Source organism: Chiloscyllium plagiosum, unplaced genomic scaffold (assembly GCF_037043375.1).
Source record: "Chiloscyllium plagiosum isolate Xiang-an unplaced genomic scaffold, Cpla_swu_hap1 HiC_scaffold_35, whole genome shotgun sequence".
Lineage (NCBI taxonomy): Eukaryota > Metazoa > Chordata > Chondrichthyes > Orectolobiformes > Hemiscylliidae > Chiloscyllium > Chiloscyllium plagiosum.
In genome coordinates, this window is record NW_028270173.1 from 25,678,934 (window position 1) to 25,696,497 (window position 17,564).

A 17,564-nucleotide genomic window follows, 5' to 3' on the forward strand; every position below is an offset into this window, starting at 1 on the left:
TGCACTCCCATTCTGTGGGTGTTGTTGTGAACAGGTAGATTGCACATCCTCTTATTCATGATTAGGTGGAAATTCTCCGAAGTTTTAGCTGCAGCTGGGATTCCTTAAGAGGATGTTGATCTTCTGGAAGGGAGAGTGCCGCGGAAGCGGCGATAGGATGGTGGAAATTGCGAGACAGTAATCCAGGTAGCGATAAAACGACCCAGGTTACGATGCAGTCCAGGTAGTGATACAGGTTGTGATAGAGGATTGCAAGTTAATGGGAAGGTGCAGGTATTAATACTGTAGTGCAGGCATTGATACAGCAGTCCAGGTAACAATAGGCTTTGGAAGTGGCAATAGACCAGCACAGGTAAGGAAGCGACTGTAGCGATAGAGCAGTGCAGAATACCTATAGAGCAGTGAAGATTGAGATATAGTAGTGTTAGGTAGTATTTGAATAATGGAAGTGGTGAGAGAGCGGTGCCTTTGTGAGGGCAGAGGAGATTGAGATACAGTAGCAACGGTAGAGATAGATAGGTGGAAGGAGCGAGAGCGCAGTGTGGGTTACGATAGACGAGAAAGGGGGTTAGAACTAGTACAGAGTGGGGCCGTGCACTCAGGCATTTCAGATGCTATTGGAAGGATAGATTTGGAGGGGAGTTGGAAAAGATCGTGAGGAATAAGGAATAAGGAAAACATGACTACTGTAACTAGAAAAGATATTTCTGAAAAATCGAATTGTGAAAATATGTGGATTGAAATTAGAAATAAGAAAGGAATGATCACTTTGATTGTACTATAGGCCCCCCCAAATGGCAGCAGGATCACTCAGTGGTTTGCATTGCTGCCTCATAGCGCTAGGGATCCCAGTTTGATTCCAGCCTCGGGCGACTGTCTGTGTGGAGTCTGCACATTCTCCCTGTGTCTATGTGGGTTTCCTCCCGGGTGCTCCGGTTTCCTCCCACAGTCCAAAGATGGGCAAGTTAGCTGAATTGGCCATGGCTAAATTGCCCATACTGTTCAGGGTAGTTTAGGTTAGGTGCATTCATCAGGGGTAAATGTAGAGTAGTAGCAGAGGGGAATAGGTTTGGGCGGATTACTTTGTGGCGGGCCGGCGTGGATTTGTTGGGTGGAATGGCCTGTTTCCACGCTGTAGGGATTCAATGTCGAGGTACATATAAAATAATATGGATCTAACAGTAGGTGACTTTAATTTCCAAAAATTGTCTGGCACTGCCATCATGTTAGAGGGTTGGATGATAAGAAATTTATTGAATGTGTGCAAGAACATTTCCTTTATCAATATGTAAATATTCTCACTAGAGAAGGAGCAAAGCTTGGTCTTCTCTTGGGTGATAAGTCAGGACAAGTGAATGAAGTGATAGTAGGGGAACATATTGGTTGCTGTGATCATAATTTTAAAATATTATTGTGAAAAGTACGAACGTGACAGTTTGTGACATCAGTGTAAAGAGATGGTGTGGACACAGCTACTAGAGAGAATAAGTCTAACAGTCTATAATGGGACAGGTCAATCTGACACTGAGCTGACTGCTATTTGCTTATGGAGAGACATTCCTGATCTGCACAACTGGACAGCGAGTTGTGTGTTCCCAAGGGAATTAGTAAGGAATGATGCCGGTCCACTTTGAAACGTGAACTGTCCTGTTGCATGTCCAATGCCAGTGAGTGACAGAGACCACAGAGCGGCTCTCCTGTTCAGCGTGGGTGCTCCGAGCGGGCTCTGTGTGCTTGAAGCCCGCTGTGTATGCTGCTGTGTGAGCCTGAGGCACAGGGAGAAATGACAGCGAGAAATTCTTATTCACCCGGAGACGCGGGTGTCCCGGGCAGTCGCATCATTCCAAGAGGTGTTGGGGACCGCAACAACTTCAGAACAAACTCAAACATTGCCTGACTGATGTTGGCAGGAAATTTAAACAATGCAATCGCCTATATTTCATCTCCAACTGGTGCCAATTTATCTTCGTTCCTGACCGCACCCTGGCAGGTGTGCATTGTGTAATGAAAATTAACGATCGGGGTAAGGGAATGATCTAAGAATTCCCATGGGAATTGTTGCCATCAAGTTTAGGGGTCTCCTGGAGAAACCTCTCACTCTATGAATACCCTCTCATGAAGACCCTCCCTGAGGTTGACTCTTAGAGTAAAATCAATGCTTCATTTTGCAAACTGGAATTGTTGTGTGTCCAAAATGTGGATAACTGCAGCGTTGGAGTCAGTTGGGATAGCTCTCTGTTTGTTTGAATCACGGGACCACGATAGCTGGGGGTTCGAGGCCAACCTGCTGCAGCCCTATATGGTAAAACACCTGAGCAGATTGATTCAAAGTATATGCAGGATATTGACTTCAGTGCTCCAGTCCAGTAGTTGTTACCTGTTCCTACCTACCCTGGAGAAGATGGTATTAAATGACCTTCATGAATGTTGTGGCTGTTGGGCATGGAGGAACTTCTCATTTATTTTTAAGTTCCAGAAATGTCCGATCTCAACATTGCCATGTTAAAAAAAAATCCTTTTTTTGCTGTTTTGAAACATCTCAAAAACGATTGAACCACGTGGTTTCCGCTCCGCTCCACGGTAAACGCAAAACCATCAACATGAGCACTAAGGGTTCCGCCATTCAGTGTTCGGCTCCTGTAGTAGCCCAGTGGCAAACATCGAGAATTCATTTCCAAACTGAGCTTCCAGAATAATGTCAAATCGCCACTCAGATGGATCTGTAGCTTAGGACAGAGATTGCAGTTTCTGTTGGAACTTCAATTCCCCACACCTTGACCTTAGTGAAAAAAATTGAAACACACTGTTAAAAGAGAGCATTTTGTGAATTGTTATTCCTTGGTTATCCAGCTTTCTGTCTAGTTCCCCAGGTGCTGTGGGTGCAGCATGGCACTTACATGGATTTGGGAAGCGACTGGGGTATGGCGGGAGATAGGATAGCATCTGACCTCCCTCTGACATGGAATTTCTACAGTGTGGGAACAAGCTATTCAGTCCATCGAGTTCGCACTGACACTCCAAAGAGCATGCCACCCCATCCCTATAACTCTACATCGCGAGACACTATTGGTAATATAACATGGCTAATCCACCTAATCTGCATATCTTTGTGACTGTGGTAGGACACCCATACAGACATGAGGAGAACGTGCAAACCTCACACAGGCAGTCACCCGAGGTCCATGGTGCTGTGAGGCAGCATTGCTAACCACCGAGCTACCGTGACTTTTCACCTGCTTGGTATTCAGGAACAGGAGTCATGCCTCTTAGTCAGCTGTATCAGGGATCAGTACACACTGCCTCAGAGCACACCCATCGGATTGCAAACACTACGCCGTCAATGCCTGGCATAAAATCTAATAATTTATTTAGTTTAAATCCATTTAATGACGCTGTTGTGGATGTTTTTAAAAACATCTATCACAATAAAAGAGGAGGTTGCACAAATATTGTATGGGCTAAAAATTGACAAATTGAAGGTACCATACAAACTGCCTAAAATTAAAGCTAACATGACGCCAGGCCTGGAAATGAGAATGAAAACTGCATTGGTACTGTATAATCATACAATATTGCATAGATATACTGGTGGTTTTCAGTGGACTGAAAAATTGTAATGTATCATTCTTATTTGAAATGCAAGCTAGTACCATGGTTTTCTAGTAATGGGCATTAATTATAGTCTTGGAGGCACAGGGCACAATTTGCAGATGATACAAAGTTATAGTTATAGCTATAGGAAGTAAGAGACGGCAATAGAAGTGAAGGCTGGAGGAACAAACAAACACGTGACACAATAAATTGATATATCCCTATAAAAAATTAGCTATAAACCAAAGACTGCAGTTCTAAATGATATACAGGAACAATGAGGTTCAGGGGTGAGGGCGGGGAAGAAGCGGTTACATATTACCAATCATTACAGATTGTTGAGAAAGTAGTTAAAGAAACATATGGGATTTGGGGTTTTATAAATAGAGGCATGAATTACAAAATAACTTTATAAAACAGAGGTTTTATTTCATTTGATAATCTTGATAATTTGATATATATTTGATAACCTGAGCATTGCATTAAAATCTGCACACCTTTCTTTAGAAAGATGGTGGTGAAGGATTAGACTGAGTCCAAAAGATAGAAGGACTTTGGTTAGACCGATAGTTTGCAGAAGTTGAGTTATTCTCACAATAAAACGTGGAGATTTGGGTGAGATTTATTCGAGGTATTTTAAAATCAAGACAGATCTAGACAGGGCAGAAAGGGAGGAACTGTTCTTGTTGATGGATGGCTCAAGAAATGGAGGGCACTAATTTGAGGTGATTTTCAAATAAAATGGCAACGTGTGAACACCATTTTACTCAGCGTGTGATTATAATTGGAAATGGACTGTCTGAAAGCTTCATTGATGAGAATTCAATGATAGTTTCCAAGAGGAGATTAGTTAAACACTTGAATGAATCAATGTTTCAGCTCACAGGGAAGTGGAACTAGTTGTATCACTCATATAGTGAACCAGCATGGGACAAATTACCTCCCTCTGTACCGAAGCCACTATGACTTTATAACTATGAATCTTTTAATATTCCAGGAATACATATCATTTGTCTTCTTAATTTATTTCTACATCCGGATGTTAACTCTTTGGAATTCAAATACAAGGCCACCCAGGCTTGTCCGGGTCTCTTATCATTTTAAAAAAAAAACTCTGCAAATTACTTTTCCTTTGTGTCTCATTTCTTTCTTGCAAGAGGAACTTTCTTCCCTACACTGATATTTCTGTGTTGAATTTGAACACAATTTTTCATCTCTCACCCCAACTTAATCACCAGATACTCACCATATAATTACTAATGGGGCCACGGCTGAAAATGTGTTGCTGGAAAAGCACAGCAGGTCAGGCAGCATCCAAGGAACAGGAGAATCGACGTTTCGGGCATAAGCCCTTGGAACACGGCCAAACACACAACAATGGCTGCAATTAATCCAAAATGAGCTCTGGAATTACACCCAAGACCTACAAAAAAAAAGAAAATTGTCTTTGATTAAGTGCTTATAGAAGACAATACCTTTTATCAGCTGTAGTTTATAGAGGTTTGTAAAACACTCTGTGGCCATTTCAAATAAGTGCAGTGTCACCTTTCTTAATGCAGAAAGAATCCAATCTCAATCAGTGTCAGTTGTGGCTCAGTAACATTACTGTTTGCAAGTTAGGGAATTGAGAATGAAGATACAATGGTTAGGTTAGATGAAGAGGAGTAGTGGCAGAAATGGCCCACTTTGTGTGCTGTAGACTCCACAATTTTATGCAAGCTTGACAGACTTACTTTTAATAGACAGTTGGTAGGTGGTGTTGCTTTGGCTGACTGGATTTACAACAGTGAATGTTCAGCAACCAGAGTCCGGTTTCTGAGCGTGCTGAATGATTAAAGTACTATTATCCTCCGATAGCCAATGACGCTCATGAGCTGGGAGCCAGTCTTTCTCTGGTCCACTGAACTTAATGGGCCCTACCTCCGTGCACCACACAGTTCAGCATCACTGGGAGGTGCTCGAGGCTGCAGTTACTGGTGGGTGTGGAGAGGGGATCCGGAGAAAGACAAAAACACAAGAGTTTTTATTAACCAACCAACTTCCATTTATTAAGCATCTTTCAACTCCAGCTGTCACAAACCATTTTGCAATCAGTGAAATGCAGCCGCTGGGGGCGGGTGCTGTAATGTAAGAAAATCAGTTGCCAATGTCACAGAGAAGTGTTGCTGTGCTAAGCCTGATGCTTAAGTGCAATTGGAAATGCTGGAAGGCCGCACTTGGAGCATTGTGTTCAGATTTGGTCACCTTATTATAGGAAGGATGTTACTAAACTGAAAAGAGTGAAGAAGAAATTTACAAATATGTTGCCTGGACTCAATGGTCTGAGTTATTGGGGGAGAGGTTGGGCAAGCTAGTACTTCTTTCTTTATAGCACCTAGGAAACTGAATCTTATAGAGGTGTGTAAGATCATGAGAGGCATGGATAAGGTAAATGCCCTCAGTTATTTCTCCAGAACTGGGAAATAAAGGACCAGTATTGGTTTAAGTTTCGAGATGAAAGAATAAAAGGGAACCTGAGGAGCAACTGTTTTTACACTGAGGGTGGTTCACATATAGAATGAGCTGCCAGTAGAAGTGGTGGAGGCAACATTAACAACGTTTTAAAGTCATTTGGACAAATACATGGATAGGAAAGGTTTAGAAGGATATGGGCCAAGTGCAGGGAAATGGTGTTTGCAAGAATGGACATTTTGGTCAGCAGTTTGGGTTGATGGGCCTGTCTCCACGCTGTAGGATCCTATGATTCTGGATGAGATACAGGAGTCCTTTCTGGTCTTCAAAATAGCAGTATGGCCACGAATTCACAGACAAAGATGTTATCAGTCTGAAGCAATTTAAGAGATTCATTTCTAATAAGGATAGCAGATCACCTATGATCCCACTCAATGGCAGCACAGCCTTAATGGGCTGAATGGCCGACTTGTACTCCAACACTTTATGGTGAGACAGAATCATAGAAGGACGTCATTTGGCCCATCATGCCTGCACTGCTTCTATTCCATGTGACAATTCACCATACCCCTGTAAACAAATAAACATCCAATGCTCCCTTGAATGTCTCAATTGAACCTGCCTCCACACCTTTCCAGGCAGTACATTCCGTAGTCTAAGTACTTGCTGTGTGAAAACATTTCTTACATCACTTTTGCATTGTTTGCACAATCTTTCTTTCATGTTGCTTTTACAAGCAGGAACAGTTTCTTCATCTCTACTTTATTCAACTTACTTATTGTTTTTAAATCTCCTATCGAATCTCCTCTTAGTCTTCATGTCATCAAGAAGAACAGTCCCACATTTTTAAATCTATCCTCGTGGCTGAAGTTTCTAATCCGTGGAACTATGCTTGTAAACCACTCTCTCCAATGCATTCACATCTTTCATATAATGTGGTTCTCACAACTGTGCCCAATAATCTAGTTGATATCTAACAAGTGTCTTGTACAAAATCAACATCACCTCATTACTCTTGCCTTCTACACCTCTATTAATAAAGCTGAGAACCTTGTAGGCTTTATTAACTGCTCACTCCAGGTGCCCTGCCACCTTCAATGACTTTATGCCTGCCACCTTCAATGATTCATATACCCCTTGCCTTTTAAATGTCGTAATTGTACAAGCCTCTATCACTTCATCTGGCAGCTTATTCCATCCTCTGCATGAAAAAGTTGTCCCTTAGGTCCCTCTTAAATCTTTCCCCTCTCACCTTAAATCTATACTCTCTAATTTTGGACTCCTCTACACTGAGAAAAAGACCTTGGTATTCACCTTATCCATGCCCCTCATAATTTTATAAACCTCAATAAGGTCATCCCTCAGCTTCTGACACTCCAAGGAAACAGCCCCAATCTATTCAACCTCTCTCTAAAGCTGAATAACCCTGGCAACATCCTTGTAAATCTTTTCTGCACCTGTTCAAGTTTCAGAACATCCTTTTGATAGCAGGGGGACCAGAATTGAATGCACTATCCCAAACGTGCCGTAACCAAGATCCTGTATAACCACGACATGTCATCCCAACACCTATAATCAATGCACTGACCAATAAAGCCAGCCATGCCAAATGCCTTCTTCACCACCCTGTCTACATGCGATTTCACATTCAAGGAATTATGAACCTGCAATCCAAGGCCTCTTTGCTCGGCAGCACTCAGGGCAGCCTAGAGAGTGATTTATAGCCAATGAGCTACCTTTGAAGTGTACTCACAGTTAGTATGTTAGAAATGTGACCATTGACCAAGATTACAATTCTAAGGCACTGTTAGGGTAGGGTTGGATCGTGAGATGACTGCCTTCTCAAAAGAAAAAATGTCCAGGTAATTCTCGCCTCCTCTCCACTGCTCCTTAGTGCCTGTAACTCAGTCTCTAGCTCAGCACTCTGAACTGAAGCTATCCAAGCTGCAGATCCTTAGCTCAGGTACATGAATAAAAAATGTTTGGAGGGACATGGAACAAGCACGGGCAGATGGGACTCGCTTATTTTTGGATTTGGTTGCCATGGACTTGTTGGACCAAAGGGTCTGTTTCCATGCTGTGTGACTCTATGGTGTGATCCCATAGCATGATTCAACGAGGAGCATGCCAGCTCTCCCTCTTATCTTGGCTCACCCAGAAATACCACCTTGAAACAAGTTCCGATTTGTATCATATTTCTGTTTGTGGGAGTTTGTTATGCTCAAGTTGGACAGTAACTGCCCACCAGTGGCAATCATACTACACTTTGAAATTCATTTCTTCTCTGGAAAGAATTTTGGATGTGCAAATCACTAGTTCTTTCTGACTGCTCAAGGAGTATCAATCACCAATTTTATTTCCCCTTCAAGTCTCTGGGGTAGAAATACAAATGCTGATCTCCTGACACTGAAGCAAGAGTACTCTTCCTCAAACCTGAAGCTCCAATGTCATGGTAAAAGCCTGATGATTTCATTTCTTCAAATCATCTATGAATTCATCAGTGCAGCCCTTACAAGGAAAACATCTCTCCCTTTGAATTTTTAGTCCTTGAATCCACAGAGTAAAATGCAGCCTTGCCATATTTGTCAAATTTAATACTTTATCAAGTCATCTTCATTACAAGGTGCAGAATCTGCCAATATTGTTCAATTGGATGTTTGTATCTTAAAACCTAAGCTTTTATTTCAAAGGGTAAAATATCTGTTGGGTGGAAACCATCAAGTTTGGTAAAGCATCACGGTGCTTTTCCTTTCAAGAGCACACAATCTGTGGTTAACTAAAGAAGTTAAGGAGAACATCAAACAAACGCAAAAAGCATGCAATTATGTAAACGTGAGTGGCAGGTCAAATTACTGATCAGAATACAAAGAATGGCAGAAAATGATTGACAAGTTAATCAGAACAAGTAAAGTGAAAAATGAGAGGGAGATAGCTATACATATAAAATTGCAAAGCAAGAGTTTCTACAGGTATCTAAAAAGGAAAGTTGTAACTAAAGTGAGCACTGGCTCGTATGAAGAGCATTAATAGTAGATAATAAAGGAGTGATTGACATAATGAAAAATATTTTGTTTCTGTCTTCATTGTAAAAAGGATACGTAGAAATCTCTCACATACCTGTAAATCAGGAGGTGGAAGTGATGCATTATAATCATTAGGAAAGTGGTAATGACCAAACTGATAGAGTTATGGGTTGATAAGTCCAGGGGTATTGATGGACTTCAGATGGTCTTAAAGTTTTAGCTAATAATGCTATGGATGCATTGGTGTTAATTTCCAAAAGTAATTAAATACTGAACATGTTCCATGGAAAGTACCAAGCATAACCCCGCTATTCAAGAAGGAAGGTGACAGAAAACTGCGGGCCAGTTAGGTTCATGTCTTTCATGAGAAAGGTGTTAAAATTGATCATTAATTACAATTGTGCTGTTGGAAAATCTCAAGTTAATCAGAAAAAGTCATAATGATTTTGTGAAATGGGAATCCTGTTTAATTTTGAAGGGGTAACATGCACAATGGAGAAAGGGGAGCCAGTTGATCTTACTGTGCTTGGATATCCCCATGTCGTCACAATAGCCTAATCATACACCTTCTGAAATCCACATATGACATCCACGGCTTCCCCCCTTTATCTCCTCAAAGAATTCTAGCAAACTTGCCAGCATAATTTTGCCTTCATGAGACCATACAGACACTGCTTAGTCATATTATGCATTTCTAAATTTTCTGCCACTACATTCTTTATGATAGACTCAAGCATTTTGACAATAACAGACTTTAAGCAAACTGACTTACAATTACATGCTTTGGTCTCCTCCCTTTTTCAACAAAGGCTTGCCAACATTCTGGGAGATCCAGAGGAATTCTGGAAGAGTGCTGCCAGTCCATCCATTATCTCTCCAGTTAATTCCTTTAATATACTCTGATGCATCCCATCAGATCCAGGGGACAAGGCGTCTTTAGCCCCATTCTTTTCCCTAGTCCTTTTCTTGCTGTGATAGCTATTATTTTTACTTCTGATCCTCCTTCTCCCCCTTATTTCATCAGTTGGGATGCTGTTAGTGAAGACTGATGCAGAGTACACATTCTGCTCCTCTGGTATTTCCTGGTTCCCCATTATTATTTCCGCAGCCTCATCCTCTTGCAGCCAATGTTTGTTTTGACATCTCGCTTCCTTTGTAAATATTTAAAGAGGTTCTTGTCATCTGTTATGTCATTTTTTGCAAGTTTAAGCTCAACATTTATGTTCGAACTCTTTATTATTAGGGTGACACAGTGGCTGAGTGGTTAGCACTGCTGCCTCACATCACCAAGGACCTGAATCAAATCCGGCCATGTTTTCTGTGGCGTTTGCACATTCTCTATGTGTCTGTGTGGTCTTCTTCCGGGTGCTCCGGTTTCCTCCCACAGTCCAAAGATATGCAAGTTAGGTGGATCGGCCATGCTAAATTGCCCATAGTGCACAGAGATGTGCAAGCTAGATGGATTGACCATGGGAAATGCAGGGTTGGAAGCTCATCAGAGGGTCAGTGCAGACTCGATGGACCAATGGCCTGCTTCCACATGGTGGGGATTCTATGAAGTACAATTTCATGTCGTTCTGAAAAGATCATGAGGGTTTCTGCCCCTCAGAAGCTTTCCAGACAATACCAGATCCCTACCATCTTCTGGGTGATTAAAAAAAAAGCTCCTTCATTGTACTTTTTATCTTACTTCCTCCTGAATAGAGACTGTTCATTGAAGGAAAAAGTGCATGGTGGATGATCGACATGTCATTGAGGAACTTCAACTAGGTCTCCTTTGGCATTCTCTATTTCAAAGTAAATATCCTCAACCAATCTTCCTTCATAACTAAAATTCTCCAAACAAGTTCTATCCTTGTAATCTCCTCTGTACGGGGCTCAACTGCTCCTTCAGTATCTGCTAATGTCAATTAACACATATTTACAATGACGAAAAGTGCATCAGAGCACCTGCGCAGGTCACCCTGCTATTGTTTCTATTTGAACAGAAATGGAACCATTGTCCAGGTACTTACCAATCACTGTTAGAGTTACCATTCTGGTCCTCCTCGAGTTCACAATTCTTCTGTAATTGCCAGTGTCTGCCTCGTGCACATCTTTTAGCAACAATGATCCATCTGATTTGTTCAGTTCAACTCTACCCTCATATGGATCAAATGCCCTTCGTTGTAATCTACAATGGGAAGTGTTTTGCTAGAAGTTGAAAATTCCCAATGGAGACTGCTGAATTCTTCATCAGTTCCCGGAAATCGAACGGGGGCACCTGTAGCAGCCACCATGCTGTCTTTCAGATGCTGTGCTGAAATGAAAATGAGTCAATCAGAACAAGACTACTGAGGAGATTTAATGGTCACAGAAATAGTCAGAACTGGCAGCAAACTCACCTCCCCACCCACACTATTTGTCAATTGATATGACTAAAATTGACATTAACATGTCATCTTTGTTAGCATTTCCTTTACAGCTTTTCTCTAATTGTTACCACAACAAGTAGCCTTAATGTCGACTAAAAAAAAAATTAAAATTTAGGTTCAATGGTTCGGAGTTATTGAAGTTACCTTTCAAAAGTTTTGAGACCTTTGACCCATTTTTGGTGAAAATTATACGATGGAGGTTAAGGGTAGAGGAGGAAAGAGGGACGGGAGGAGATGGGATGGTTGATTACCCCCCATTTGAAGTTGACCAGCTCAGGAGTGCAGCTTCCCTACACCATTTATCCTGCTCCGGGGGGGGGGGGGGGGGAATGGGGCGGGGTGGCGAGAGAGCACACGGTTATGGGTGGGGAGAATGAGAACAGGCCGCGCAGTGAAGGAATCAATTTATCCCTCTCGCCACCCAGCCCCCTGCCTATTAGACAATCTGACACTGTAAATTTGTTTGAAAGCAGGAACAGAGCGATGTGGATGGGGGATGGGGAAGACAGGAGTTCTAAAGCTGAGTCTCACGCTGAAACAAGCCGGCTCCAGTTTTTTTTAAACGAGTCTGTTTCTCTGTTTGAGAATGACCTCACCCTGTTCCATTCCTCTCCCCCTCTCAGTCAGTCCTGATTCCCAGCCAGTGCCTGGGACCGAGCTGCAGGCGCTGGGATACGGGGGGGGGGGGGGGGGGGCACTCTTAACTCATGCCTCAGCAACACGGTGTCAGTCACGGAGCCGGGTAGGAATCTGCCCCGGAGACTGTGTAAACTAGACGGGAATGGATCGGAAAAGGTCAGGCGGCTCCAACGGAAACTCAAACTGGGTGGAAATATCATCCTGTGTTAACCCACTCCCAACTCAGTGAACATTCCCTCATACTGGGCGGCTACATCACAGACTACAAGATCAAAACATCGAGTTTTATAAACTCTTGGCATTGCCGATTCCCAGATCTCCCCGAGAGCATTTCTTTGTGTCATCGTTTCAGTTTGTTTTCATCCGAATCAGTCACTGTCGGTTTAAAGAGACTGTTAGAGATGGTTTTACCTGAAGCCGAGTGAGAGAGAACCTGCAAAGCGCAAAGGAGACAAAAGGCGAACATCTTCATCGATCTGCAGAGCTGGGTTCCGACTGTCACAGGAAATAGCGGGAAGCAGGAGGGGGATGGGCCTAATCCTCAAATTACAGGAATAGAGGGCTGACGAGGGAGATGGAGGGAGGTTGGGATGGAAGATCAATAAGGATCGGTACTAAATAGAGTGCTGTGGATGGTGGAATGCTGAAGACAAGAGTTCAAATGCTACTGCGGCCAAAATGTGTTTGAACAGATTGGCCAGCACAGTTAGTTGTTTCCTTGTACTGCTGTACTTAAGAGTGCAGGCAGCTGTGATACTGTCTGAAAGGGCGTTCCAGGATTTTCACCCGGCGACAGTGCAGGAACGAGAGTAGCCTTTTAATTTGTCATTTCTACCACATACAACTGATACAGTAAAAATGAGACAGGGTTTCTCCGGGACAGAGGGTGCTACATTGACAGCACAGATTCCACACTCGTACACGGCATAAAGTGCATAAGAAGTGCAAAACACGCAAGTTACAGCGTTTTCCTAGCGGCAATTTAAAGTCCTGCAGAGAATTGCAGGTGGGAAAGCACCCGATCATACAGCGTTAAAGGAGCCTGATGGCTTGGGGCAAGAAACTGTTGCACAGTCTGGCCGCTGTGACAGCGAGTGCTCCAGTAACTTCTGCCAGATGGGAGAAGAGTTTGAGTGAGGGGTGTGGTGTAAATGCAGTAAGGCAATTGGGTGGGGGTGGGCGGTGGAAAGAGACCCCAATGATCTTCTCAGCTGTCCTCAGTGTAAGGGTGGATTTTTAATGGAGTTGTGAACTCACCGTTTAATAAAGTGGTCACGCAGAACCCAAATCAAATGTTCCTGTCCTGATTTTTGATGCCCGGTCTTTCATTGATATGCAATAAGCGCATGGATAGTGAGCTTCCACCCTACAGTATCGCTCTGCCTCGATGCATTGCAGAAGTTGGCAGCTTCCAAGGCAACTGCCACAAGCCTTCCGATCCCTCTGCATGCTGTGGTATTCTGTGATTCTCTTCATTTCGACAATATTCTGCTTTACCACAATCACTGTGACACTTCAGTATTTTACCATTTATCTTATGTCCTGTTAATTACCCAGTTCCCTATCCACACTAATGTATCACTTGAAACGTTGAAAGTTCTTATCTCCAACTCACAAATTGAAGTAAAGAGAATCTAAACTAGTAATTTTATCATGGTGTTAAAAATGTATCTACTTTTGATCACTGGTTTCAACTTGCAATGGAGTTCAATGGTTATTTTGCAAATGCAGCCATTGTGAATTTCACGGAGTCTTCAATATGACGCTGTTTTCACAAGGTTAAATCATCCCCGAACATGAAACAATTCACAATTTATGGTATTCTTTATTCAAAATGCAGAATGAATGTCACATTAACAATGGTGTCCATTATGCACTTACCACAGAATTTTCTGCCCCGTTCCAGATTTCCGAAATATTATTACGCCTAACAACATCTCACATGATGTGAAGAACTGCATTGTGGACAATTCTTCACTTTGTCATTCAGCACTATTTGTCCTTATAAGTTTGCTGTTCTGATACAAAAGTGAGCATTAATTATGTAACCTTCCAATCACCCCAAACATAATAACTATGATTTTAGAAGTCACTCACTTTATCTCAAAATGACTTGCCCAAGCTGATTTTTTTTTGGGACACAGCGACATTTTCCAAAAACATTTCATACTGGTGCCTGCCAATCAATGCCTCACTATTTGGTTTGACTTGGATATGACCTTGGGGCAGTGCTCAGGCATCAGATTCATAGCCTTTGGTTGCTAACACAACTCCAGGTAAAATAGTTCCTCTTTATTCACTCCGTGAAATCCATTCTTAGGATCATCATAAGCCATATTTCTGTCAGTGTCAATACATTGACATATTCTCCAATTTTGGACATTGTTCATGAACAGAAAAGGCTGAAACATATTGGGCTTGCAAATGTATTAGTAATCGAAGAGTGTCATGCTGTAAAAGCACAGCTGATCCAGTACCATACTTTTTGACTCTGATCTCCAGCATCTGCAGTTCTCACTTTCGCCCAGAGGTACAAGTAATGTTAACATGATTGAGAAGATGACTGTGTATTCAATTGAAAACAACTTCATTAAAATGGAGAATAAAGCTCAAACTACAATTATGAAACATTCAGAATACATTTATTACACTCCAGGATTGCATTGTGCATTTACTCATAATACATTTAAAGTTTTTTCCACAAATCAAAATCTCCATTATGTTGCCTCAGTCTGTTCCTTTCAGCATCAATGGCATGGCTATTAACTATTTAATAAAATACTGTTAAGAGAAATTTGGCTATATTATCCTTTCATGATAAGATGACTTGTGCCTTTTTATATCTGTCGCTACAGTAACATTCATAAATAACTCAATGTTCATTATGAAATGAGGGCCACAACCAGGTAAGCCACAATCTTATTGAAGGAGGCAGACCATGCTAATAGAGCTAAATGGCTTATTCCAGCCTCTAATCGATATATTCCACTCATGGAATTACAAGGAGGATAAAGTGGGAGGGACAATCCCTGTACTGGTGTGTTTGTTATGGAAATAAGTGCCCACAACAGAAGAATGGCGCCAATGCTGGATTCCACATGCACACCGGATTCCAGAACTTGTGTTGTGATTGATGGATCCATCGAGCGTCTGTGCAAGGGGAGTTAATTCTGTATATCTGCTGTGTTACTGGTTCCAGTGTAGAAATTCAGCAGCCCCTTTTCTTCCTGCCTCAACCCCAGCTTCGTTATAACATTTAAAATCATTAATGGAAAGGTAACAGATGGATAATGCAGATTCGACAGGTGCTCCTGGTTCCTCCTAGGAACCAGGAGCACCAATGTGAAAATTCCCAACCAGCCAGTCAGGGTCCATTTCATTCCAACCAGCACCTTTAATACTTAATGCCTGACACCAGCTTATGGAAAAAAAATACCAATCCGAGTTCATATATTTGCCTTAGGTTTTAAATTGACAAGAGAGTTTCCCTTCAAAGGCCGCCACAATGTCAAAATTCCACCTCGGTAACAAATTAATTCAGCACTCCATCTCGTTACATATACTCAGCGACTCTGAATTCCCTTCCTTGTGGTTGTGAGGGTTGAAGAGAGGATAGAGTTTCACTGTGAACTTGTCCTGTATGGTGTAGATAGGACACAGGTCTTCAGCATCATAAAAGGATAGCTGCCCCTTCTCATAATTCAGATAGACACGGATGATGCGGGGCTTGCGTTGGAGGGGGAGGATCTTGGCACCAGACTCATTGACATTGACTAGGTTCCCATTGACCATTTCAATCACCCAGTAGCCATCTTGTGGCGTCAGCTGTTTAGTTATTGCCCGGTCGGCAATTTCGCTGACCACCCCAATGACACAAGCGGTATTGTTGCCCAGCAATACGTCCCAGTAGTGCTGCCCTGACAGGAAGCCAACATTGGCCAGAACACAGAGCCAGTGGTTAAAGCGATGGGGCACGAATGAAGAGTCCCGACGTTTCTCACCATCAATCACACTGATGAGATCCTCAGACAGAATGAGTCGTGGATGTGCTGTCTTAGGATCCAGTTTCAGAAATTCTCTGGCTGCAAGATACACATCCTTAGTTAAAAGAGACATTCAGTGATTGGACACATTCTTAGGTTCAGCTAGTCTTACCTTGGAGCCGGCAGTAGTCGGCAGAGACCTGAGAAGCGGTAAGGGGCTAATCAGCATCTGGTGAGAGTGACCGTGAGATTCAATCGAGACATTACAGCCAACCTGTTAAATGACTGGCTATTTGAGTGGTAAGGATAAGTCTTTAATTTTCTGACTCTAATCAAATAACCTGTCGAATTATGGTTTCTAGTTAATTGTTAGTGTGTGTTAGTGAGAATTGCATTTAGTTTTTTTTTAGTGGCTAATTTTTGGGTAAAAAAGGTGGAAGGCCAGTACCTTCAAGCCGCATGTTCCATCTGTAACATGTGGGAGTTCTTGATTACTGACTGCTCGATGAGCAACATGTGTGCAGGAGGTGCTGTCAGTACCTCCAACTCAAGTGCCAGGTTATGGAGCTTGAACGAGGTCTGGAGGCACTGAGGAACATCCAGGAGAATGAGAGTTAAGTTGATAGCACGTACAAGACTGTGGTCACCCCACAGCATAAAAAGGTCCAGGAGGATAGAGAATGGGTGATCATTGCATGCAGCTGTAAGGTGAGGCAGATAGTGCAGGAGTCCCCTAAGGCTATCCGAATAGCCGACAAGTACGCAGTGTTGAGTTCTGACGACGGGGATAATGCTTCAGGGAATTGTAGCCAAAGCAAAACCCACAGCATGGTGGGTCATTCAGCTATACAGAGCGGGACAGAAAAAGGCAGTGAGGACTGCAGTGATAGGAGACTCAATCATCAAAGGAGAGGTGTTTCTGCAGATGCTCTACTGCCAACAGAATTGTATGGTGCCTCCTTAGTGCAAGGGTCCTGCAGGTTACTGAGCTGCTGCAGGGCAATTGGGGTGGGTGGTGTTGATGTGGGAAGGGAACCAGCCAGTGGTTGTGGTAGACACTGGTTCCAACAACATAGTTAAAAAGAAGGATGAGGTCCTGAAGCTGAAGTTAGGGAGTTAGGAGCCAGATTGAAAGCCAGGACCTCAAAAGGTAGTAATGTCTGGATTACTACCTGTGCACATGCTAGTGAGGCTAGGATTGGCAGATTAGGCCGTTTAAAAATGAGAGCTGAGGAGTGGTGTAGGAGGGAGGGCTTGAGATTTCTGAATAATTGAGACCATTCCTGGGAAGGCAGAAATTATTTAAGAGGGACGGTCTTCATCCAAACAGTGAAGGGACCAATATTCTTGCAGGCTGTTTGCTATCAATATTGGGCGGACTTTAAACAAGCATGGCGGGGGGATGGATGAGAACCTAACGGGAGGCTCTCAGTTAGCTAGAGTGGGTGAGGGGTTAAGGAAAA

At 42.7% G+C, this 17,564-nt stretch overlaps 1 protein-coding gene and 1 long non-coding RNA gene across 7 annotated transcripts in view; both read right to left on the reverse strand.

Moving 5' to 3' along the window:
• Positions 1 to 343: 343 nt before the first annotated feature.
• On the reverse strand, positions 344 to 13,359 carry LOC122541171 (uncharacterized). 3 transcript variants are annotated; one of them, XR_006309538.2, is made up of 5 exons: positions 12,530 to 13,359; positions 11,081 to 11,364; positions 5,325 to 5,564; positions 4,838 to 5,014; positions 344 to 2,779 (listed from the first exon to the last, which is right to left on the reverse strand). It is a non-coding gene; the product is annotated as an uncharacterized LOC122541171 (long non-coding RNA). The 3 variants fall into 3 exon arrangements; XR_015753061.1 differs by lacking the exon at positions 5,325 to 5,564 and having other exon boundaries at positions 12,530 to 13,350; XR_015753062.1 differs by lacking the exons at positions 5,325 to 5,564; positions 12,530 to 13,359 and adding an exon at positions 11,624 to 11,783.
• Positions 13,360 to 13,970: 611 nt separating this feature from the next.
• Positions 13,971 to 17,564, reverse strand: part of LOC122541370 (zinc-binding protein A33-like) — a 38,589-nt gene continuing 34,995 nt past the window's right edge. For 2 of the 4 annotated variants that reach the window (XM_043678076.2, XM_043678075.2), the window contains exon 7: positions 13,973 to 16,200. In XM_043678076.2, coding sequence (XP_043534011.2) covers positions 15,656 to 16,200 — 545 coding nt within the window. In that variant the 3' untranslated portion in view covers positions 13,973 to 15,655. Of the gene's footprint in view, positions 16,201 to 17,564 lie in introns of all 4 variants that reach the window. The other 2 variants (XM_043678079.2, XM_087979420.1) reach the window with 2 other exon arrangements.